General features: G+C 41.1%; 2 protein-coding genes and 1 non-coding gene across 4 annotated transcripts in view; 1 reads left to right on the top strand and 2 right to left on the bottom strand.

Moving 5' to 3' along the window:
• The window catches only part of pdcd4b (programmed cell death 4b), a 23,002-nt gene extending 2,521 nt beyond the window's left edge, over positions 1–20,481 (top strand). The window contains exons 1-11 of one of the 2 annotated variants that reach the window (XM_042336687.1): positions 1,295–1,367; positions 4,878–5,174; positions 8,511–8,605; positions 8,998–9,111; positions 11,017–11,238; positions 13,185–13,282; positions 14,062–14,176; positions 14,629–14,736; positions 16,773–16,883; positions 17,576–17,715; positions 19,768–20,481. In XM_042336687.1, the coding sequence (XP_042192621.1) occupies positions 1,310–1,367; positions 4,878–5,174; positions 8,511–8,605; positions 8,998–9,111; positions 11,017–11,238; positions 13,185–13,282; positions 14,062–14,176; positions 14,629–14,736; positions 16,773–16,883; positions 17,576–17,715; positions 19,768–19,816 (1,407 nt within the window). In that variant the 5' untranslated portion in view covers positions 1,295–1,309 and the 3' untranslated portion in view covers positions 19,817–20,481. Of the gene's footprint in view, positions 1–1,294; positions 1,368–4,877; positions 5,175–8,510; positions 8,606–8,997; positions 9,112–11,016; positions 11,239–13,184; positions 13,283–14,061; positions 14,177–14,628; positions 14,737–16,772; positions 16,884–17,575; positions 17,716–19,767 lie in introns of those variants that run through there. The other variant, XM_042336688.1, reaches the window with a different exon arrangement.
• On the bottom strand, positions 15,952–16,024 carry trnav-cac. Its single transcript has one exon. It is a non-coding gene; the product is annotated as a tRNA-Val (tRNA).
• A 244-nt stretch (positions 20,482–20,725) lies between the features above and the next one.
• Positions 20,726–23,908, bottom strand: bbip1 (BBSome interacting protein 1). The gene is made up of 2 exons (XM_007903612.2): positions 23,538–23,908; positions 20,726–21,658 (listed from the first exon to the last, which is right to left on the bottom strand). The coding sequence occupies exons 1-2, from the start codon at positions 23,581–23,583 to the stop codon at positions 21,495–21,497; spliced, it is 210 nt and encodes a 69-aa protein (XP_007901803.1). The 5' UTR covers positions 23,584–23,908; the 3' UTR covers positions 20,726–21,494.
• Positions 23,909–25,000: the final 1,092 nt, after the last annotated feature.

The following is a 25,000-nucleotide window of genomic DNA, read 5'->3' as shown; positions in this document are numbered from 1 at the left end:
CTGTATCTCACTGTGTGTGTGTGTGTGTGCCTGTATCTCACTGTGTGTGTGTGTGTGCCTGCATTTCACTGTGTGTGTGTGTGTGCCTGTATCTCACTGTGTGTGTGTGCCTGTATCTCACTGTGTGTGTGTGCCTGCATTTCACTGTGTGTGTGTGTGCCTGTATCTCACTGTGTGTGTGTGTGTGCCTGTATCTCACTGTGTGTGTGTGTGCCTGTATCTCACTGTGTGTGTGTGTGCCTGTATCTCACTGTGTGTGTGTGTGTGTCTGTATCTCACTGTGTGTGTGTGTGTGTGTGTCTCGCTCGCCGTGTGCATGTGGGTCTCTATTTCACTGTGTGTGTGTGTGTCTCTCACTGTGTGTGGGTCTCTGTCTCAGTGTGTGTCTGTGATACTGTATGTATCTGTCACTCTGTGGTAGGAATCTGTGGTGCTCTGTGTCTGTGTGTGGTTAAGCTGTGTATGTGTCTCACAGTGTGAGTGCCATCTGGACCTGTAAATTTGTATCGCTGTGTTTCTGACTGGATCAGAATCTATGCCTTGGGGGTGGGGTATGAGTTGGGGGGTCTCGTTTTTTGTGAGACAGAGGTCTCCCACTGATTTTATTAATGGATGTGGTGTGTGGGGGGTGGAGGGTTTGTTTGCAACTTGGGGAACCGTTTAATTTTATGTATATAGACGTCCGTATAAACTGGGTGTCGACCTGTACTTATTTTTTAAAATAAGTTACATTTGCTTTCTTCGAATGCTTTTTAATTAAATAGGCAGAAAGCGACGGTTCAAAAATGAATGTGGGAATGGATATTTTAATAAATAAATAATAAGCCTTGCATTTGATATCGCGCCTTATCGCGTTTTCGAGACGTTTCAAAGTGCTTCACAAAGCAAAGTGAAGTGACTGTATTTTGTGGACGAAACTGAGCGTTTGCTCTTGTAGTTGTAAAAGTAAATATGTTTACTTTTACTTGGTAAGTTCCGATGGAAGCTTTTTATTTGTTTTGCAATAACAACACCACGTGCAATGGTGGATCCATTATAGTTCTTCCTCTCTTCACCCTCCCTCCCTTCTTCCCTCTCCGCGTACTGATCAGATTTAAATCCTGTTACGCTTGTTTACCATTTTTGTTCGGGTAAGCTACGGGCGAACGCTGCTGTTTTTTTTTAAAAAAATTGTATTTAACGATGCTTAAGTACTTGAGCCTTATCCCCGCGAGTGTCTCAAATCCTGCAGCAGAAACATAAACAATGTTACACGTGGTACAGAGAGGTTTGTGTTCCAGTTCTGCTTTTATTAACGCCCACAGTAGGAATGCTGGCAACAGCTATTCCTCACCTCCCCTGCCGCTGCAAAATCTTGCTCTTAAAAGGTAAGGAGCGGTATTAACGTGGAGGCGATAGGGGGGGGAAAAAGGTGGAATCGATTGAGGTTTGGAAAAACGTCTTAATAACTTGGTCATTCAATCCATGACTGTTTGTGGGACACTGCTGTGCACAATCGGCTGCTGCGTCTCGCCCACAACATATGATTCATTAACTTTGCCGTGTGTCCTGTGAAGCGCTTTGAGACGTCTCGACAACGTAATAAGGTGCTATGTCAAACGCAGCTATTTTTATCTAAAATAAATCCAGCATCTGAAAAGACACAATTACGGCTGTGGGCCTCTGCCCCTCCTCCGTCAGCTCAGTGTTCCTGAGCGCAGTAATAACTCCCTTCTAACCGACGCGACCTAATGCAGAGTGAACTTTGTTTGGTTCACAATGGTCTCCGAGCTTTCGGTGTGTGGGCGTGCAGGCCTCGGGATTGGAGCAGAAATGAAGATCGCAGGGATTTATTTTTGTACACACGAAACTCAGCCATTTTCTGTTCGCTTCTCGGACTGCTCTGTGCTGTGTGCTCCAGGGAGAGGCGGGGCCGCTCACATCCTGTCTTGTGCTTTCATTCACGGCAACTGTGGGGGGGGTGGGGGGTGGCTGGCAGGTTCGCTTACCCCGGGAGCTGACCGTGGGGCCGCCTGACTCCAATAAAAGGCATTGCCAGCTGGATGCTGAAGTATCCCGGGGCTTTCAAGGCTCGGGCAGCTCCGAAATGACTCCCAAACCCGGCTAGTGCTGCAATGAATGACTATAATGGAGTCCTGGCAGGACGAATCCTTGGGCAAATTTCCTTACTCCACACGCCTGATGATAATCCCTCAAGAAAAAAAAAGACGTGAAAAGTGCGATATCAAATGCAAGGATTATTATTATTATTATAATAATTTGACACATTTGATACAGCGCCTTATCACGGCTTCGAGACGTCTCAAAACGCTTCACAGGATATACTGTAAAGTGAATTGATTGTATTTTGTGGGCGAAACGCGGCAGCCGATTCCGCACAGCAGTGACCCGCAAACAGTCGTGGATTCAGTGACCAAATTATTATTGTTATTTTTTAAAGGGACCCCAGAAAAGTGATCTGCCAATCTACTAATAACAAGTTCCTACTTACTGCTAGGTAAACAGAGGCATGTGGAGTAAGGAAACTTTTTTTCTGAAGCTGCTTTGAGAGGTTTAAAATGCTACGGTTCTGTGAGAGTACATTTCATTCAGTATATGTCAATGTATTGAGCATTTTTTTTAGGCAAATGGAAATTTGAAAATACTTTCACGTCTTCTCGCTGCCCTCGATATTTCTTAAAGCATATAAGCATGACTACTTTATTCAGCTATCTCACACGAGCATCGGGAGGGAATAAGAGGAACTGGGCATTTAGTAATGGCATGTGTTCAGATTCTGTTCAGCTGGGGGGGAACGGTGTTTTGTGGGCTGCGTATCGCCTTGAGAACATGCTTCAAGTCGTTATTCTGAACCGTTAAGTTAAGAATTCTGCTTGGGTCTGAACTGACTACAATTCCAATTCTATCTTATGAATAACGGTTTAGATTGATAACTGATCAGTCTTATCGTCCTGGGCCTCATTTACTGAGCAATGCTTTAGAAAGCCTGTTTAGAGACTGGGATTAATTTACTTGAGAAATTCATTGAGAAATAACTCTGCTTTGGCTCTTGCCACGGGATAAACTTCACCAAAGGAGCCATTTGATTATGTTTTATCTTAAAAAGTGAGCTTTTTTTTTTCTATTGCTTAGTGCAGTTGGAGATAAGGAATGTGTTCACATATTTGTAAGCAGAGTTTTGCTTGAACTCTGGCAAACAATTATGTATTATTGCCTTCGCTACAACACCAAGTCTAGGGTAGGTATTGTAACTTATTGCGGCTGCTTTGTGCAGATCTTGTTTTGTCTGTTGCTTAAAGTCTGTGCTTTAGAGCTACTTACTGAGAACAGAAAGGGATAGCTCCGTGTGTATTTGAACACTGGCACTTAAATACTATGACCAGCTAGAAGTAATGGTTGACATACCAAAACAGGGAAAGATTTTTTTTTTGGTCTAACTTGTAGAGTAAATCTTAATTGATTGTTGATATTCAATTTGCATTGGATATTAATTTGCACCGAGTTTTGACCCCACAATGTTCTTCGTAACAAAATAGTTGATGATCCATTACAGACTATTTAATTCAGCCCAAGCTAATCATAATCGTTAGAGTAGACAGTGTTTTGCCTGCCAACAGATGCAGATGATGACATGGCATCACTTTGGTGCCTTTCTTTGGACTCATAGCTGATGGCTTCTCATTGAGTGAGGTGCTGGCAGTTGTCGCGATTCTTCTGTCAATGGATCAGTAATTTAAATGACTTCTAACATGGTACGAATGTGCAACTGCATTGCTACGTATCTCGCAGTCTGAGGCTCATTTAAAAGTCTTTCTCTTTTTCCCAGAAAATATATCCTTTCTTCAGGAGCTCCTATTTTAATGCTGCTTATATCACAACAACCCTTTATCGCTATGTTTACCTTGTGTTGATGGCCACAATTTTGGTAGCAATGCTGTAAGATAAATCACATGGTGCTACTTCCTCTTGAGGACCGGAGACCAGTGTGGTTTTTAATCTCCATAGTACTGATGCTCGTTGTTGGTGGCGTTGGACCCGGTTTGTTTTCTGGCTGTTTTCTGACTTACGAAGCTCACTCATTGAAGCGTGGGTGGGTGTAGACACCTTTCCTGTCCAATGACAAGAATTTAAAAGTTGTATTTCGACTTTGAAACAAACTGAACTCTTGTTTCTCAGCTGCTGTGCTGTGGGGAACACTCCCTACAGTGTAAACAGCAAATTCCAGAGCACTGGTCAATTCCAAACTCTGTCTAGTTAAAGCGTTTGCAATAAGAACAGTGCCAAACCAAGAAGTTGTAGTCTACTTGCTGAATATGTTAACTATTAGCATTAATGCACGGAATTAATTGGGTGAGATTCTGCCTTGCAAATCATTCTAAACTGAGAAGGAAAAGGCAGAAGGATTGGAGATGGTGACATTCTTGCCTCGAGTACGTTTTAATGATGGATCACATTTGCTTACCCAAAACCTTCTTGTGAGTCAGATGATCAAAAATGAGTTGAACAACGAAGCAGTCTTTAGTGTGGCATTTCCCCATTTTGATTTCTTCAATCATAGCTGCTTTCTAATTTTCTCCCTCAGTTGGCACACTGGGTGAATTGGCATAGTTGGCATTAGTGGTGTAGTTGTGGTTTCATCTGTGGTACAGCGCTCACAGAAAGCTCATTAACTGCATTCCAAGATGCAAGTACTCCATGTCAATATATTTTATAAAGCTGAGACGCCCATCTCATCCGCTCTGCTTTGTGGCAGGTCTGTTGCTAACTGAGCTATTTTCCTGTGCCCTTTAGGCTCCCCCTAAAAGTACACATTTTATTGTACTTTTACCATACAATGCTGCACACTGTTAACCTAATGGTTAAACTTGCCATTTCAGAACTTGACAACAGCACTGGTGATATGTTGTCTGGCGATGACGATCAGACTGAAGCTGTTATGATACCAAGTGAAATCAATGGAAACTGGACACCGCAAGAGAAGTCCCTTCATGAAGCTCGGATCAAGGCGAAGGCCAAGAGGCGTTTGAGGAAGAACTCGTCTCGGGATTCTGGACGAGGAGATTCTCTCAGTGACAATGGGGAGAATAGCAGGAGTACTGTTCCCACCAGCCCCAAAGGGAAATTGATGGACAGAAAGTCACGGATGGGGAAAGGGAGAGGACTGCCCAAAAAAGGCAAGTACGAGTGGAATTAAGCTGAAGGGTATTTTTCTGGCGGAAGTTAGTTCTGTCCAGGTTTCAGCGCTCGTTTTCTGCAGCAAACCACATTGAGGCAAAGGATCTGGGTCAAGTATAAGAGGTCTGAAGTTCTGTTATGTTAATGCTGTTTTGTTAATACTGTATTTAGCTTTGCATTGACGTGAACTGACTATCCTGGTTGACCAGGTCCAAAGGTCTTCTTCCTATGGATTAATCGCATTGTAGGAATAGGTGAACAAACGATGGAGGATGGCTGTAGATGTTACTGGTCTTGTACCTGAAAGAGAGACTTTGGGTTTGGATGGACGACTTCTCTATTGTACCCTCTGTGGATTCTTGAACTCTGATACCTGGTCCACTAATACTTTTTAGAAAAGAAATTTAAACGACAATTGTATTGCAAGGTTTGCAATCCAGTGAATAAAGGGTTAGTAAAGTGGCCTGGAGGAGGAGCACTTTGTGTTGAATGTACTTTTATATGCTCTGCTGCTGCTCCACAGTCTTTGGTTCAACTCATGGCTACCAATAATCTTGCTTTGAATGCCTATTCTGAAGCCAGTTACAGAATGACTATTGGGAGCAGAGTTTCTGGGCTGACAATCTGTGGTTGTTGGCAAGAATTGCATGTTGACCAGGAACAATTTGCTGTTTACATTTCAGGAGCATTTGGAAGCGACATTTGCTTTGTAATATAGCAATTCGCTTTGTCCATATAGACTCAACGTACACTCAAATCAAAACGTTGACCAAGGAAGTTATCTGTTTGTTTAAAAAAAATAAACACATTGCTGTGATGGATTTTAGGACGGAACAGTTCATGATTGAGGCAATCAAAGGATGCAATCAGATTGATGGAGCTTCAATATTAACTTGTTTACTTCTCTGTACAGTACTTTGACACAAAACAAGTGTACCGCCCACTATTGTGGGATTAGCTGTTCTTTTAGGTTCATGAAATTTTCACACCTACTTAACCATTGACATTCATTTAGAAAGTAGAGTTTCTGCTGGAGACAAGAACACTTTCAGTTGTTTCATATAAATGAATGAGAAGACCAACTTCAGGGAAAACTCATCTACTCTTTCCCACTGTGTCCAAAATTGTACCTGAATCCACAGCTTATGTTGCATACCCTGTTTCCATTTGCCACAATTCACTTCAATGTGGTCACTATGAGTGAGAGTCCTAATTATGGGTGGTTTTGTGCCTTGGACCTTACCCTCTTTAAGATGTCACTTTAAGGTAACCATGTTTTACTGAGAGTGCAAAAATGAATAGTTTCAATGGAATTATTGACTCACTGTTCAATACAACCACTGGACTTGTGGCCTGATGTCGTAAGATCTTGAGTTGATGCATGTCAGTAAATTGGGAGAGTGTATCTTTGTTTACTGAGATAATGTGTTCCAGGCTATCAGGTCAATTAAACAAGTTGCCAACTATTGGTTTAAATCGCTCCTAAAAACTGGATGAAAGGAGAAGCCTAATATTTGCTTCCCATTTCAGCTTCAAGGTTGTAAGACCCTGACTGGCAGCTGTAGAATAATAATAATCCTTGCATTTAATATAGCGCCTTATCACATCTGCGAGACGTATCAAAGTGCTTCACAAAATAAGAACATAAGAAATAGGAGAAGGAGTAGGCCATTCGGTCCCTTGAGCCTGCCCCGCCATTTAATAAGATCTTGGCTGATCTTCTAACCTAATTCCATTTACCCGCCCTATCCCCATATCCCTTAATCCCTTTAGTTTTTAAAAATCTATCGATCTCCGTCTTGAATATGTTTGTACTGTAAAGTGAATTGTCTGTATGCTTTGTGGGCGAATCGCAGCAGCCAATTGCGCACAGCAGTGTCCCACAAACAGTCGTGATTGAGTGACCAAATTATTATTTTACTAAAAAAAATCTAAGGGATTTTTATCCCGGAAAAACGATCCGCCAGTCGACTAACAGCTGGGTTCCTACGTGCTGGTAAACAGAATGCAAATCATACAACCAATACGTTGCTTTGCAGCCAACAAATTACTTTGTAAAACGACAGAAGTTTGTAAAGGATATGAGCTACACTGCGCCAGTCAGTCAGCAAAGAGAACTCCATTGTTGCATGTGAAACCATTGGCATCAGAATATTATCCTCACATTCTTGTAAAGCACCATTTAACATTTGACCTGCTTCACCACTATTTTTGTAAAGAATTCTTACAGTATTATCAAAGCAGTGTGCTTTTACTGAAATTGGTTTGTGGACATAAGCAGCCACGTCAGTGAAACCCAGTTGTCATTTTGCATTTCTCTGTGCCTAATCGATTGCCCACGACTGCACAGGGCGTTTAGTTCATTATTTGTGGACCTTTTTGTTATCTCTTGCTATGGTATGTGCCATAACAACAACGACTTGCATTTATATAGCGGCCTTTGTGCCGGACGGTATCTCAGAGCGCTCAAACGAGTAATACTTTGAGATTAAGTATTCTTTTTGTGTAACAAAAAAAAATTAAGTTCTGCTGTTAACTCACTTTTTAAACTTGCTGCAAGTGCACTTCTATTGTGGTTTTGTCCTTTTGAAACTATGGGGAATTGTTCGGGGAGAAAAATCTTCCATTTTTTGGAAAATTAGATTGTGCTGTGTGTAACTTTTTACTATGTTTTTTTTAAAAGTAGTGTTCATGACGATTTGATTGCAGCCAAATAAAAAATAACAAAATATTTCATGTTGAACCCAGAGACTTTATACACCTTTACATTGCTTGACCAAACTGAGGTTTGTAAGTTTGGTTTCATTGAACAATACTCTGCTTTTGGGATTCTGATTTTATTCTTCGCCTCTTGTTTCCTTATAGCTAATTGTAAGTTAATTATAGTGCAATCTGCATTACTTGTATAGTTAAAATAAAATAAGCAAAGCACTTGATTTTTTAAAACACTAAAAGCACTTTTTTTTATGGTGTGCATGCAATTGTATGGTGATTGCATTGAATAAAGTGAATGCTCGCACTTTGAAGTTGGGAGGAAAGCAAGCATTCAAAACATGCCAGTTAATCCACGCTGCACATCAAGTGTCCCTTAGCTTTCTATTATTATTATAATATTGTTTTATTATTATTATAAAATGCTCAAATATTGGCTCGCATTGAAATACTTTAGATCTATTCTGTTTAGAGATTCAATAGTAAATATCAAGAGGTGCCGCTGCCTTAAATGAAGAATTACGAACTTCTCACCTGAACCAATGAGTGTACATTCTATTCTCATTATGTCCTCTTGTTTAATCATAATTTTTTAAAAAAAAACGCTTGAATTGTGTTGGCAGGTGGAGCAGGAGGTAAGGGTGTCTGGGGGACACCTGGGGAGGTGTACGATGTGGAGGAAGTGGATGTTCGAGATCCCAATTATGATGAGGATCAGGTGAGTAGATATCTGGCATTGGTGTCTAACGGAATCTTTCTTGAGTTCTGTGGCAGGTTAGGGTCGAAATAAACAACCTGTTTTTCCAATGGTATTTGTCCGTGCCTTTTTTTTAAAAAAAAAACTTTAGTTTTGAGCTCTCTTATTTCTTTGGATAATATAATTCTTGCATGTGATACAGCGCCTTATCATGTCTTCGAGACATCTCAAAACGCTTCACAGAATATACTGTAAAGTCAATTGACTGTATATTTTGTGTTTATTTTCACAAAGTTGTGACATTTAAACCGCCACAAGCAATTTTATTTGCCATTTGTTTTAAATTTCAAATTGTGTCGCAATGAAATGGAAATACAGGCATCAACATCAGCTTTGTATTTTAATCCCAAAAGGAGAGCTGTATTTATGAAACTGTGGTTCTACCCCTCGATGAAGGAGCTTTCCAGAAAACCGTGACTCCGATTGTACAAGAATACTTTGAACATGGAGACACTAATGAAGTTCTGGTACGTTTTCAATTCATTACTGATTTCAATCTAATTGAACGCAAGTCTTGGAAATCTGTTCCCATGTGTTCATTTTAAAGCTAGTTTAAGCTATAATAATTTAAGCATGTAATCCCCCCAGAGAGATGGTAATGCAGAGTGGATCTGTTTTGCCACCAGTGAGCCTGAACCATGTGTGTTAAATTGTGGTGCAGTTATACTTTGGCTATTTACAGTTGATGATATTTTAGAGAATTCAGGTCTTAAATCCTCTAGTTCCAGCAGGGTACACAGACAAAGCAGGAAGTTCTGCAACCACCAAATGGGTGGAGAAACTAGCTGCAGATGTGTTAGCTTCACCATGCCTGAAAACTGGAAGCTGTTCTACTCCCAACCCTCCCTTCCCAGCCACAGTGGATTTTGGAAGATAATACTAATCCAATCCCGCTAGGGTGGTCCCTGAGAGCTGCTCATTATAAGTTAGACTGGAATTTGAAAAAGCTCCCTTTTCATTCCAGAGCTGCTGCCAGTAATAATGTCCTTATGCATTGAAACTGAACTACTGTATTTAATTCAAGCTAGTTTGCTGAAAATTGCAACAGGCCTATTTACAGATCTTGTCGATTTTAGAGTTCAGCTTAACATGTAGCCTGGCGCAGCCTATGAATATTTTGGAGCTCAAACGACACAAGTCGTAGCCAATTCTTTCCAGCTTCTCCTTCCAAACTTAGTAACAATTCAGGCCTACCTTGAGAGAGTCCGAGATAAAACGACCTGGGTCACAATTCAGTCATTTAATCAGTCCTTGAAGAAAACTGTTCTTACATTTGGAAGACAAGAGGGGGGACACCCATAAAATGTTGCATTCAAAGTTAAAATAGGCAGCTGAAATCCAGTCTAAATTAAAACCACATGTCATGTGATTACATTACACCACATGTGCTCCACAACTGGTGGGAGTTTTTCATATTTCCATATTTGTAGATGACATTTATTCTTTGTTCCATCAGTCTCAGTGCCGCAAGCTCAAGCTCTCTCCAAAATGTAATTAAATTAAATAATTTACAACACTTGTTTCAACTGTGATACCAACATGAGTAGCTCAGTTTGCAATAATTCCAAAAGGCTTGACATTTTGCAGTGTCTTTGCACTCAAGTGCAAGTCCCACTGGTCTTCAATACTATACTGCAGGGTGCCATTTCACTGTTGTAATAAGCCTTCCATATTTGGTGGTATTCTTACACTTGTTCTGTGAACTGTGTATTTTATCTGCACATAATGATTAATGAATTTCAATGAGATTTCTATATACTGACTTGTTGGAGGTGCTGTAATGAGACATTAAATCTGAGTGCTGTCAGCCTGTTTAGGTTGATCAAGATTCCATGGCACTTTCAAAAATAGAAGGGAGTTTCTCCCAGCGTCCTGGCTAACAATTCCCAATATCATCATTCTCAATGTGGCTGTTTGCGGTACATTGCTGTGTTTGCCTACAAAATATGGTGAAGACCTTTGAGGTGCTCTCCCAACATGAAAGCATTGTAATCAAAGCAAGGATTATTATTATTGATTGTTATTCAGAGATCTTTTAACATCCAGTTGAACAGGCAGTGTCTAGACATGGGGATCTTCACATTGATCATAAATACTGTGAATTGTCCCTCATAACTAACTTCCTTGTCTTTTAGTTGCAATGTGTAGTTTCAAAATGAAATTTATCACACTAGCTGAATTCATACACAGTAAATTCATAACAGTTACAAAGTTAAGTGAAGTGTTAAAAGAAGGTTTCTGGGTATTTGTTTTAAGGTGACATCTGATAGATGAATTACAATATTGAACCATGTTAATAATTTCTTAACTCCTTTTATTTCTCTCGCTCGGCTTATAAACGTGTTGACGTATTCTCGCTGCTTGTTTTGTAGGAACTGCTGAACAACTTGAACCTTGGTGGAATGAAGTGCAGTGTGCCAATGCTAGCAGTGTCACTGGCTTTGGAGGGGAAGGCCAGTCACCGTGAGCTCACATCCAGGCTTCTGTCTGATCTCTGTGGGAAAGTCCTTACCACGGGTGATGTGGAAAAATCCTTTGATATGCTGCTGAAAGAGTTGCCAGAACTAGCCTTAGACACTCCTGGAGCGCCACAGGTCGGTGGCTCAGATGTTGTGCTTGTTACTTGATGTGCTTTAAGCCTGATGTTTCAACATCCAATAATCATTCCCTCGCTTTCCCCAACCCATTTTGGGCTCCTGCAACCGACATTAATAACCCACCACCACCAACAACTTGCATTTATACAGTGCTCTTCATGTAGGGTAGCGTCCCGAAGTGCTTGACAGTGGCGGGGTCTGACACTGAGGGAGTGGGGAGGTGACCGTAAGCACGATCAAAACGGAAGGTCTTCAGGCGGGATTTGAAAGTGGAGTGGGAGGGATTGAGCGAGAGCTCCAGAGTTTCAGGGCGTAGTGGCTAAAGGCATGGCCACCAAAGGTGGAGAGGAGAACATGGGGTTCAGTGAAGGGGGGTTATCTTTCCTACATCTCTTGCTCTGTGGCCAACCAGTTTTCCCTCATGGTCACTGTATACTGGAGTATTGTTTTCCCACCTTTCCTGTTGAGTCAAGGTTTGAGTAAGTGCTCAAATCTTTTCTGGTAACTTCCTCAAATCTTGCAGCCATTCCTTTGTGAAACTGAGCAGTAAGTTGGTAGACTATTGAATTGTGTGACTGTCAAGGTTATACTCAGTCCTATCTGTACAATAATAATAATAATAATCCTTGCGTTTGATATAGTGCTTTATCACATCTTCGTCTCGATGCGCTTCATAGATTATACTGTAAAGTGAATTGACTATAAATCAGCCCAGACTACTAATTGAAGCTGCGACTTTCCTGGTCAGTGTGGTGCAGTTTAACACAAGGCAGTTGTTTATCTAAATCACCGACAGCTGGAAGCACGATCAAAAAGGAAAATCTTCAGGTGAGATTTGAAAGTGGGGTGGGAAGGGGCAAGGCGGAGGGATTAAGGGAGAGAGTTCCAGAGGTACGGGGTGTAAAGACTGAAGGCACGACCACCGATGGTGGAGCGGACGAGGCACAAACAGGCCACAGTCAATATTGAATAATTGGATCTGAATTTTTCTACTGCTTTTTCATCACACAACTGAGGAAGTGCGCATCTGTAGGTTCAATCGATTGCTTTTGCGTTCTAGAGAATAGTTCTTCCGCAGACTTATTTAATTCTGCTTCTAATACATTGCTTTGGAAGTTGCTGATTTACTCTTTAAGTGAGTGGGATTGTGAAGACTTCCATTTTCAAATAGGAGGCGCTCAGTGCCTCAAAAAGTTATATTGCACTTGTGGATTCAGTGTAGGCACTGCAAGCATGTTAAGGTACTGTCTGTTCCAATGTGAAAAGCCATCAGAGCAGGTTTCTACTGAAGATGTTCTGCTTTATGTGGGTCCCAATTAACTCAGGTGTTCCATAAAATACGGTATAGGTCTTAATAAATCTCGATTGGCGAATTGCTTTTCCAAGGGTAATAATCTCTTCAGAAAACCAAATGTGATCATTCAAACCCCGGCGGTTTGTGGGGCATGAAACGCAGTGCAATTAATTGGCTGTCATGTTTTGCCCATAAAGTATACAGTCAATTCACTTTACAGTATATTCTTTGAAGCTCTTTGAGATATCTCAAAGACGTGATGAGGCGCTATATCAAATGCAAGGATTATTATAATATCAGCATCATTTAGAACCATTCGCTCTCCCCCCCACCCTTACAGATATTAAAGCTAACTAACTTAGCCCTTCTCTTTTCCCTCAAATGCCAATAATGGGCAAAGGTTGCACTTTTCCTTAAGAGAAATATGCTATGGTGAAGAAGCTCCGGGTTTGACTTGTGCCTTCACTTCACCAAGTTATTTCTTTGAATTTGGGATTTACAGTGAATTGCACGGCAGGAACTTGTTGGTAATAGACGAACACAGTTTTTTTGGCAAAGATCTTATAAAGTTGCCATATTTTTGCCTTTTTTTTCGTCTGGAAAGAGAAACAAACATATTATAATTTAAATTATTTGTTTCCCCATACAGCTCGTTGGTCAGTTCATTGCTAGAGCTGTGGCGGATAGAATTTTGTCTGAAGACTACATTGAGAAGCACAAAGGGAAGGTGGACTGCACGATTTCCAGGTATGTGGTTGGTTTCTGTTCTGGAAGATTGGGTACAGTGCATCTTTGATGCAGGCTGCAGTCTAGAAACCATTCAAGCAATCTTATGAGCAGTAGATCTATGGATTTTGAAAGTCTAGCAATATCTGGCCTAAAACTTTAAGCTAATAACAGGAAGTGCCTAAGACTCTCTGACAATAACAGGATGTGATTCATTCTAACCTGGGGGGACTCTGCTCCAACGCCTTCTACTTCCTCAGGTGCCTGGGGAGATGTGTTTTCCAACAGTAATGGTGACTTACACTATCCTGTAATGAATGTCATTCATTACATTTTGGTATCAACAATTTGGCTTCATTCAACTTTCTGCCACTGTAGCAGACTGATTGCAGCAATCAGAGCTGAACGATGGCCGAAAGCTCCAATTCCTTCCCCTTTCTGGCATTCACCGAGGTGAAGTTGGAGGCTGGCAGGTCAAAAGGATGAACAACTGAGAAATTTGATCATTTCACACAACCATCACTGATCATTACACTGATAAACAAAAGGCAGGCATTTTGAGTTATGATTAAAAACCAATACACAGGTGCAGATGATAATAATCCTTGCATTTGTTATCGGGTCTTATCATGTCTTCCAAGACATTTCAAAGCACTTCACAGAATATATTGTAAAGTGTAGTGACTGTGTATTTTGTGGGCGAAACGTGGCAGCCAATTGCGCACAGCTGTGGCTAAATCTGAAGTCCTCTACTAATCTTTGAAAAGCTTTGACAGTGCAACATTCTTTCCCTCTTTCAGGTCTGCATTGGGCAGGGCAACAGTATTACTCAGCATGAAGAGGGGTGGTCTGCGTTTGGAGAATGTGTGGGGAATAGGAGGTGGACAAAGACCCGTTGAGCATCTTTCCCAGGAGGTACACAGTTATAATTCTCAGTTATAATGGTGCTCACTCCACAAAACCCTGGATGATAGGGAGGGAGGAATAAACAAATCATTTATAAAATAATTGTTTTCTAAAAATATTTTAAATTGCAGATTATAGTAAAGACGATTAAATCACTGCTGCAACACTTTCACATTCATGGCTGTGAACATGCTTTAACATCCAGGAGTTCTCAGTTTGTGGTACTTGATGAACTTTTTAACATTTGCTTTTTTTTAATGTAAAGATGTGACGTTTCTATTTGAGACTGGAATTTCTATTGAGCTAACATCTCATAGTGTGACAGTATATGAGTAGGGAGTTGGTTTACTTTTAGTCACCAAGCACATTTTGTGTGAGCTTGTTGCGTACTAAGTGAATGAATCTGTTAGTTGCCGCAGAAAATTTGACCGGACCATTCATCTCCAGCCTTACCTTGACAGATTGACATGTTACTCAAGGAATACCAGCTGTCTGGAGATGTGACTGAGGCTGAACGGTGCCTGCAGGAGCTAGAAGTGCCACACTTTCACCACGAATTTGTTTACAAGGTAAATAAAAAACACAACTCGAGCCCTGCAGATCTGGTCGACACTGTTTTAATAACTGAAATGAGAATTGCAGAGATTCAATGTTTGATATTGAAATTGCCATTTTGTCTCCCATATTACCATATTCTCCACATAACCAAAAGGAGCAAACATTATCAACAATGAGGATGAGGTTCTTTTAAAGTGCCACCTGTCTCAATTTTATGCCCGTATTAATTTTCCAACTTATTGCTGGATGAAATAATAAGCATTTTGGTATGCAGAGTTTACTTTTGTTTTCTTGAGAGCTTGAGCCATTCACAAATATAATTCAGTTTGGGGCCATATGCTCGTAGAACTCCTGGGCTGGCTCTGGTATTAATGGTAACTTCTGGAGTCCTGTGGCTCAGTGGTTAGAGCACTCGCTTTGCAAGCGAGAGACCTGGGTTCAATTCCAGGCAGAGGGCGAAACCTTGGGCAAGTTTCCTTACTCCACACAGAGCCTAATAATAATCCCTCCAAAACCAAAAACAATAATAAATTGGTCATTTTCAATCTACGACTGTTTGTGGGACATTGCTGTGCGCAATTGGCTGCCGCGTTTGCCCACAAATATACAGTCAATTCACTTTACAGTGTACTCTGTGAAGCGCTTTGGGACGTCCTCCCGACGTGAAAAGCGCTATATCAAATGCAAGGATTATTATTATTATTATTATTCTATACCATTCCACCTTCTGTACCATACCACTCCACCTAAAGTGTACTCTGTCTATGAGGCCTTGAGGCATTGATGTAATGGGGCCATCTTAGTCTGAACTTCCTTGTTGTTTAACTGCGAAAACTTCTACCTTCCATCCCTCCTGATCCCAACCCCTGCACATTGGGACATCCTCGCGATGTGAAAAGTGCTTATACAAATGTAATTTGCTTTTGTTTCTGTGATAATAATAATCCTTGCATTTGTTATAGTGCCTTATCACGTCTTTGAGACATCTCAAAGTGCTTCACAGAATATCCTGTTGAGTGAATTGACTGTATATTTTGTGGGTGAAACATGGCAACCAATTGTGCACATCAGTGTTCCACAAACAATCGTGGATTGAGTGATAAATACCAAATTATTTATTTTGAAGGAATTATTCCCGAAAAGCGTTCCGCCAATTGACAAACAACTGGGTTCCTACTTACTGCTAGGTAAAAAGGTGTGTGGAGTAAGGAAACTTGCCCAACGTTTCGCCCTGCTGGGAATCGAACCCAGGTCCTCTCGCTTGTGAGGCGAGTGCTCTAACCATTAAGCTACAGGACTCCACTGTTCTGTTTTACAGGACTACTCCATTGTTAATAATTCTTGCATTTGATATTGCGCTTTATCAAGTTGTCACAATGTCTCAAAGCTTCACAAGATGCACTGTAAAGTGCAGTGACTGTGTTTTGTGGGGGAATGGGACTAATTGGTTAGCTTTTTGTACAATATACATGAAAATTATTTTGATTGAGATTCCATAAAAGGGTGGAGATAACCTGCTATCCAAACTAAAGATCTTGAAAGCTTGGAGCCATTTGGTACTCTTCCAGGTTTTACTGTTTTGTGGCTTGTGTTTACTAGCAAAATTTGAGTCAGATTTCTCTTGCATTAGCCAAAATATTTTGGATCTGAAAGATAACGCGCATAACTATACCAACTACAAACTCATTGTTGGTTTAGTTCCAGGATAATATTTGGAAAGCCAGTTCTCCATTTTTTAGATATCCCGAGCATTACCTCTCCTTATTTGGAAATGGCTTCTCGCATTGTTTAGAACATCGAACTATTATTTTTTTAATCAGGACTTTTCTTTTTAAGAAACACGGCCATCCTCTCAGTTGTTGAAAGCAGCTGTTTGCGAACAGTGATAGCATTTCTAGATTATATTTAATGATGCAGAACTTTTTATTTTGCAGCTTTTGTTTTGTAGAGTGACAGGCAACGTCTGAAGTCTGCTTTTCCTAAAGTACTAAAATACTGCTCACTGTGAGTCGATTTTAATTCTGGTATTCGCTATGTTAATGTTCAGGCTATAGTCATGGTTCTGGAATCAACTGGGGAAACTACCTTCAAAATGATACTGAAGCTGCTTAAGTCTTTGTGGGAATCAACAGTCATTACTCTGGACCAAATGAACAGAGTAAGTATGCCGCCTACTGGACTGAATGTGTGGCGTGATTTTAATGAAGTTTTGCAAGCTATTTGAGCGTTGAACTGTTCCAGCCCGTAACGTGTTCTATGTTTGAATTTAGGGTCTTGAGCTTTGGAACTTAGACAAGTGATTAGCTTGAATTATTCCTTAATCCTTGTAACATTGCCATTAATGTTGCTTTTTTTCCATTCCGTCATAAAAATTTAGTGAAAGAAATATAAAGGACTTGTCTATGAACAAAGGCAGTGATGGTGCGTGACGAACTAATTGTGTGGTGATGTTTTGGAGAATTTTGTTTACCCAGAGAGCTGTTGCGATCTGGAATGCACTGCCTGAAAGGGTGGTGGAAGCAGATTCGATAGTAGCTTTCAGAAGGGAATTAGATAGGTACTTGAAAAGGGCTATGGGGTAAGAGTGGGTAATGGGACTAATTGGATAGCTTTTTCAAAGAGCTGGCACGATGGACCGAATGGCCTCCTTCTGTGGTTGCTGTAAGATTATATGATTCTAAAAATTTGATTCTTGTGCAGTCTCCACTGTCTTGTGGTTCCATTTGTCTTAATCGGAGGTCTTAATCGGAGGATCAGAATTCACACATCGCAAGTTTTAGATGATTAAAGAGATGAATGCTGCTGCCATTTTTAAAGACGAAATGTTCCTTTTTTTCTTTAACAATGCAGGGATTTGAGCGAGTGTACAAGGAGATCCCTGACATTAACCTTGATGTGCCACAGGCGTATACAGTGATGGAACAGTTTGTCGATCAGTGCCTTCAGATGGGGATCATAGTGAAACAGATAAGGGATCTCTGTCCCACCAGGTGAGGAATGTGGAAGTCAGTAAGCCTGTCGATGCTTCATCTGATTATTCTAATATCAGTCCACAGTGACGTTTCATAAATTTCCGCGTTTGTAGGCCTGGCCCAAAGTAGTCTATCCTGTATTAGGAAGATTATAATAGACTAGTAATTGTGTTTGGGATCTTGTAAGGGAACTAGTCTGTTACAGGAGTTCTTACAGTGTTCTCTTTTCCTTTTTCAATTAAACTTAATTTTCGATCTACTGCAACCTGTCAGCCCCTTCTGTTGTCAAACTTCCAACTTGCAAAGTGAGTTAGGTGGAACTGCAGACTGACTTTCTTGAAGCTCATTTAGTGTTGCTCCTTGGACTGAACAGGTAGGAAGGGAGTTTGACTTTAGCTTATTTTACTCCCGTCCCAAGTGGAGACGCCTTACAATACAGCCTGGCAGAAAGTAACTTGGCTTATTTAATGCACAGGGTGAATTGGATTTTTTTTTGATGGGGTCAAACCTCTTTTCTCCTTCACCCCCTTCCCAAAAGTAATAAGTGCGCCTGAAATACTTTGACTGTACAGTGCCAGGCTGTATTAAGTAAATGCTAATCCTATGTGGCAATTGATAAGGTTTTTTAAAAAAATCTCTGCATGTTGAAGTAATAATCCCTTCAAAAATAAATAAATAATTTGGTCTCTCAATCCACGACTGTTTGTGGGACACTGCTGTGCGCTGCCACCTATTGCCCATAAAATATACAGTCGATTCACTTTATAGCATATTTTGTGAAGCGCTTTGAGACATCTCAGAGATGTGATAAGGCGCTATATCAGTTGCAAGGATTATTATAGTCCATTGCGGGGCTTAACATGTAGCTGGCTAAACCAGAAAGCAACAACATTACAAAGGATTATTAACATGAACCACCAGGTGGAAAAGGTTACGAGGGAATCTCTGTGTCCTCTCACTCCTTCAAAATAATTTGCTTCAATTTTTGAGCTTCACTCTTTTTTTTCAAAAAAAATCATGGAAGGAAGCCTACATATGAGGGTGTAAATTTGTGGCTGTAGTGACCAAGTGAGTTATCATTGGAGATCTAGAGGATTCGCAGCAGCAGGCCAAGCCTCGGTTGTAGGGAGGGATGAAATTTTGTTTGATTACCGTTCCAGATCAGGGACTATTTTATGCAAGAGATAGAGGGTGGAGTGAAGTCTGTGACACAACAGATTGTACATGGACTATGGAACATGCAGCAGACTTTATGAACCAGATTAGCTTTTCTGATTCCCCTTTACGTTTGTGTTCCTGCATTTACCCCACTTCGAGTTTAGTTTCTTCTACTTTGAACCCTCCCAAGAAGAAGGAGTGACTTGCATTGTGCCACTTATCTTAAAGATAATTTAATGGTGTAAACTTAGTGGTGTAAACTGAGTCTCCGGAGAGATGAAAATAGTGTAAATAAAAAAAAGTATTTTAGTAATCTGAGAATATTAATTTTTTTTAACATTTTCTTTGCCATGTCAATGATTAAACTTCTTTTTGTGTGTTTTATTAATGTGCAGGTGTTCAAATTATTTTGATTTGTCATGTTTTGCCAATCTGACTTGGATTTCTATGTAAATTCTTACATGTATCTTGCATGCATGTGGTCAAGAATTTTCAAGCAATAGCAAGTATATTAAATCACTTGAAATGTTACTGGAAGTCTGCAGGAACCAAGTCTGACATTTCTTGCACTGAATGACAATTTGTCTGGGATGAATTCTTCTACCTAACTTTCTGTAGAAGGTTTAACAAACCGCAGAATGTCCTACGTCTTAGTCAAGACCAGTCACAGCTGCACTGTTTGTGAAAAGGGCAAAACGGAGGGGTGCTATGAAATAGGAATTTGACGTAAATAAAATTGATAGTTAACTAACCAAAGGCAAGGAAACTTTCACAATCAGAAGTTAATGCTCCACTGAACGCTTCTATGTAATGGCAATTGATGAGTGAATGAGTTAATACTGAAATGACTCTTGTTTGTAAATCACTGGGACTTTGCGGCACACTTTAATTGTGTTTAACTCTTGTCTTTAGGGGACGCAAACGTTTTGTGAGTGAAGGAGATGGTGGACGCTTCAAGTGAAAATGTTTTTGAAAGCGAGCAAGATCTTGTAATCAACAATTTCTTTTTTTGTGCGGTTAACCTTGGATTATAGATTTCTGATCCACATGGTTCACATTACGTGTGAACATCGACCAGGATGGGTTAAATCATTTAAGTATTTTCAGTAAACTTGCTGGGAAAAGGAAACCAAAAAAAAAAGCACTTAATATATGGGGTTTTGATTTTATTTCTTTTGGAAAGGAGGGAGGGGTGAAATGATACCAGTGGGTGCAACATGCTTGTGGGCAATGAAAATAAGCTATTTTAAGGGTATTCGCAAGCAATCTAATCATTCCATGTTCTTGTATAAACTTCACTGCCACACCTTTCTGAATACTGTGGTTTTATAAATGACTGGTTTGAATACAAAACTGTATGAATTGGGTTATACATGCTGTGTATAATGGCTCTCCCTTCTTGGCTGCTCATGCTACAAATGCAATGCTTTAAGCAGTTTTAAAAAGAAAAGCTGGACTGGTATCTTGTATCTGTGCATTTTCAGCAGAATGTATTAAATGTTCAATTGGTTTATGGTACAAGTGACTTTTGGCAGTAACCATTTAATTTTGAAGTTGGGAAATGACAATGGATGTACTTTTGGTCCATGCAGAAAGTGAAAATCAATAAAGTTGGTTTATGAAGCATTAACATCTTCCCTTTTCTCTCCGTTTCCAAGTTGGACTGGGCAGTAGGTGAAGCTGAGATAATTTGGATAGTGTAAACCTTTTACAATACAAAATTGCATTTGGATAGCGCCTTTTACGTCGGGAGGATGTCCCAAGGCATTGGTTGGCCTCTTTAAATATCAAGCTTGTAGATGAGGTAACACTTAGTTGGAAAAAATCTTAATGTCCTTCATTTTTGAGCTCAGGTTAATTAACAATACCCATACTGCCAGGAGTTTGTATATTTTTTTTATTGACATTAGTAATACAATATAAACATGCTAAATAAATACAACTTTACTTCAAGTAAATCTTTTATAATATTAGCCTTGTCTCGCTTCTAGTATCTGAATCAGCATGACAGAATAACTAATTCAGCTTACAAGTTCCTACGATTGGATCTACTGTACAAGGATACACCCCCTGTGGTATAACAATTAAATCCACTGAGTGGAAACCATGGGATTTGTTGAAGCCTGTATTTAGTGGTATTTGTTTCTTCAACCACTGCATATTTGAGCTTAGACAAATTGCACTTGTAGAGCACCACTGACACAGAATAGTAGCTCGGAGCACTGCACAGTAAGTGTTGGTTTTGATCCAAAATATTTTGGGGGAAGTGATAAAGTTATGTAAATTATTCATTTAGAATTACTCTATGAAATTGAAAGCGCTGATACTTAAGCAGCATTTTTATAAGCGCACCGAGACATGGCCCTATTGAAGGGCACTATATAAATTCAAGTTGTTTATATGATGGGGAATGAATAATGAAAATAGGGAATAGAAAATGCTCTGGCTTTTTTTAGTGCCCTATCTGTTCTGGTGCAATATTGGGCACCAAATAAAAGAAACCATTTCCAAGTACCAGCATTAAATTCCTCAAATAAAATTAGAAAAATCTAGAACTTGAAACTACAACGGTATGCAAGCGTTTGACGAGAGTTTTACGAGAGCGATTATTCCAGAGGGATGCGGGGAGTGGAGAAGAATCATTCCTGAATCTGTTGCTCTCTCTGTGCCAGTTCCTGTTGCCGTATTGTCTCTTGTGCTTCCCGTTGCATTTTCTCCAACTTCTCCAGAGTCACGGATTTAAGTGGCAGCAGCTTTGGTTTGCAGAGCACCATGGTGGGAGTGTCCTCAAAGGATAGCTGCCCTAGAGTGAGATATTTTTGATTTTATTACCATATAACATTTGTACTTATTTCCCTCCCTTGAAGGTGGTCACATCAAGCTGGGACAAATCATTTTAGTTTCTTTTTTTTTTCGGTTTCCGGTAGCATCTATTCTCTAATCGTTCATTGTACACTGATATCTGACTGTAAAATTATTCTTTATTTTAGCAGTAGGAAACTATTGGGTATGGGCTTATGCAAAAGCAACATAGCAATGAATTTTAAGTTACAGATATCAGCAAGAAGCCAGAACCCAGCAGATATTGCTGAAAAATAGAAATGGTCAAAACCACAGTTAATATTTGCGATCTAGAGCCATTTAATGTCCAATATTAAAATTAGCTGTATTTTCCTGATAGTGCAGCCCACAGTGTCAATTTTTCATGGTCCATACTAGTTATATGATAATCCTTACATTTGATATTGTGCCTTATCACGTCTTTGAGACGTCTCAAAGCGCTTCATAGAATATGCTGTGAAGTGAATTGATTGTATATTTTGTGGGCGAAACGTAGCAGCCAATTGTGCACAGCAGTGTCCCACAAACAGTCATGGATTGAGTGACCATATTAATATAATTTTTGAAGTGATTATTACCCCCTGAAAAGCGATCTGCCAATCGACTAACAATCGGGTTCCTACTTACTGCTGGGTAACCAGAGGCATGGGGAGTAAGGAAACTTGCCCAAAGTTTTGCATTGCCTGGGAATCGAACCCAGGTCTCTCACTTGCGAGATGTTAATCTCTGATTGACATTGCTAATTTGTCTCAAATTGTCAATAGTTGTGTGGGCCTGTAGCCACTAGGAAATTAGATTGAGACTGTCAAAATGTAATTTACCAAGAAAGCTTTACACCCAACAAGAGCCTTTAATCCCATCACCGAACGGGTAAATGTGCTAACTCTTATTTTACAAGTATTTTCTAAACCTTCACTTAAATAAATGACATAACGGGACTGATGAATCATCGCAGTGTTTTGACATTCTATTGAAAATATCTGCATTGCACCACAAAAACAATTTATTAAATGTCCTTGTTTATAGTGCGTTTTCACGCACGTCTTTGCTTCTGGACACTATCCAACAGCTTAAGAAAATCCTTTGGATAGCAGCTGTCTCGCATATGGTCATTCCTGCAGGTTTAATGCCCTCCATCTGAATTTGTAGATTTAACTTCAGTACTGGGAAACTAATTTTTTTTTAATAAGACCACGTACTGCAGTTTATATTTTGTGGATTGATCCTGCTGTTTGATATAACAACTTACACTTTATACAGCGCCCTTCACGCGGGGAAGCATCTCGAAGCGCTAGATACCCATCTAGCTGTTAATAATAATACTTGTGTTTGATTTAGTGCATTTATCACGTCGTTGAGACTTCTCAAAGAATATACTGTGAAGTGAATTGACTGTATTTTACGGGCAAAACGCAGCAGCCCATTGCGCACAGGAGCGTCCGCACAAACAGTTGTGGATTGAGTGACCACATTTTTTTTTGAGGGATTATTACTCCCGGAAAGCGATCCACCAATCGACTAACAACCGGTCCCTACTGATCCCGGGTCCTCTCGCTTGCAAGGCGAGTGCTCTGATCAATCCACTATGGGCAACTTTCAATGTACTTGAAATTTGTATGAGAGGATACAATCCTGAACAGTCCATTTAACGGCGCAGAAATGTTTCACGTTCAAACAATCTGGTCTCCTTCACTTTTTAAAAAAAAAAAATCCCTTTCAGTTCCTGAACCTAAAAAGACAGCAAAACGGTACATTTAATGCAAAGTAGACGCAAGATAATAATACGTAGCTTCAATTTAGAATGGACAACTGCTGGTCAACAAGTTACACAGAAAGCAAACCTTGTTTAGGAAGGACCTCTCGAAACATGGACTTTACCTCTGGCATATTTACCGGTCACCAACAGAATAGCCGTTCAACCACCTGTGAGCAAAACAGTTTTGTTAGAAATGGTAAATCTTTTTGAGCTTTTGTGGAAGAATTGATAACGTTTTGTAGATATCCCGACACGGCTTCAGATGAAATGCAATGGGGATTAGTATTGGGACGTTCCATTTAAAGCGGCCGTCGTACTCCCCACCGAAGATCATTTCGTGCACTTGACAGGAAAGTTTTCTTCACCGAAACGTCGTTTTTTTTAAAAGAAAATGAGAACAGGAAATGCAAAGTCTTAATGTAGACGTGGAAATCCCAGAGGTGGATTGTTGGAATGGAAAGCGCCCACTCTCGCTCTCTCGCTCCTCTCTCCCTCCCTGGAGGGACGCCTCCTGCTCACCTAATTCCAGAGAGTATGAGGCGCAGGTTGGCAAGAGCCAAGGCTTGGGAGTGGGGGGGGGGGGGACCCCAAAGTGTGCGATGGGGTAACTGCTAGAACGTAACCAGCTAAAGTTTGCCATTGATATCCCTGTCCGTCCGGCCAGGACCACCCTCCCCGTTGGGGGCTTTGGCTCACAGGGTTACCGGGAGCAGAGTTTCCTTCCGAGTACTGTGAAACAATAGTTGTTATTATTTATTATTATTGTTTCACCGGCAAAACGGGTCAATTCACTCGACAAGTCTGTCCTCCGAAGCACTTAGAGACGTTTTGACGACGTAAGGGGCGCTGTATCACACACAAGGATTGTTATTGTATGTAAACCGCCCCTTCTCTCCCCAATTGTTGTTGTTATTACTGACTGGAAATACAGCAGCGCCGGACGGCACTGCCACAGTCCATCAGCATTCCTGACAGAGAAGGGGGTACTGGGGTGGGGGTTACTGGGGGGGTAGTCCGGGGGGGTTTACTGGGGGTACTCAGGGGGGTTTACTAGGGGTACTCGGGGGGGGTTTACTGGGGGGATAGTTCGGGGGGGTTTACTGGGGGTGCTCGGCGGGGTACTCGGGGGGCGGGGGGTGGGGTTGCTTGGGGGGAGGGTTACTGGGGGTACTCGGGGGGGGGGGGGGGGGGTTACTGGGGTACTCGGGGGGGGGGGGGGGGGGGTTACTGGGGGTACTCGGGGGGGGGGGGGTAGTCCGGGGGGGGGGTTGTGGGGGGGGGTTACTGGGGGGGTAGTGAGGGGGGTTACTGGGGGGGTAGTGGGGGGGGGTTACTGGGGGGGTAGTGGGGGGGGGGGTTACTGGGGGGGTAGTGGGGGGGGGTTACTGGGGGTAGTGAGGGGGGGTTACTGGGGGGTAGTGGGGGGGGGGGTACGGGGGGTAGTGGGGGGGGGTTACTGGGGGGTAGTGAGGGGGGGTTACTGGGGGGGTAGTGGGGGGGGGGGGTTACTGGGGGGGTAGTGGGGGGGGGGGGGGTATTACTGGGGGT

This window comes from Callorhinchus milii, unplaced genomic scaffold (assembly GCF_018977255.1).
Source record: "Callorhinchus milii isolate IMCB2004 unplaced genomic scaffold, IMCB_Cmil_1.0 Scaffold7, whole genome shotgun sequence".
Taxonomy (NCBI): Eukaryota; Metazoa; Chordata; class Chondrichthyes; order Chimaeriformes; family Callorhinchidae; genus Callorhinchus; species Callorhinchus milii.
The sequence above is the reverse complement of the archived record's forward strand: the minus strand, read 5'-3'. Positions and strand labels throughout refer to the sequence as shown.

Bases quoted from the DNA above. Each gene is read 5' to 3' on its own strand.
- bbip1 (XM_007903612.2), bottom strand. From the start codon at position 23,583: ATGCCAGAGGTAAAGTCCATGTTTCGAGAGGTCCTTCCTAAACAAG. The intron at 21,659-23,537 runs GTTTGCTTTCTG...ATCTCACTCTAG, and splicing joins AGAGGTCCTTCCTAAACAAG to GGCAGCTATCCTTTGAGGAC.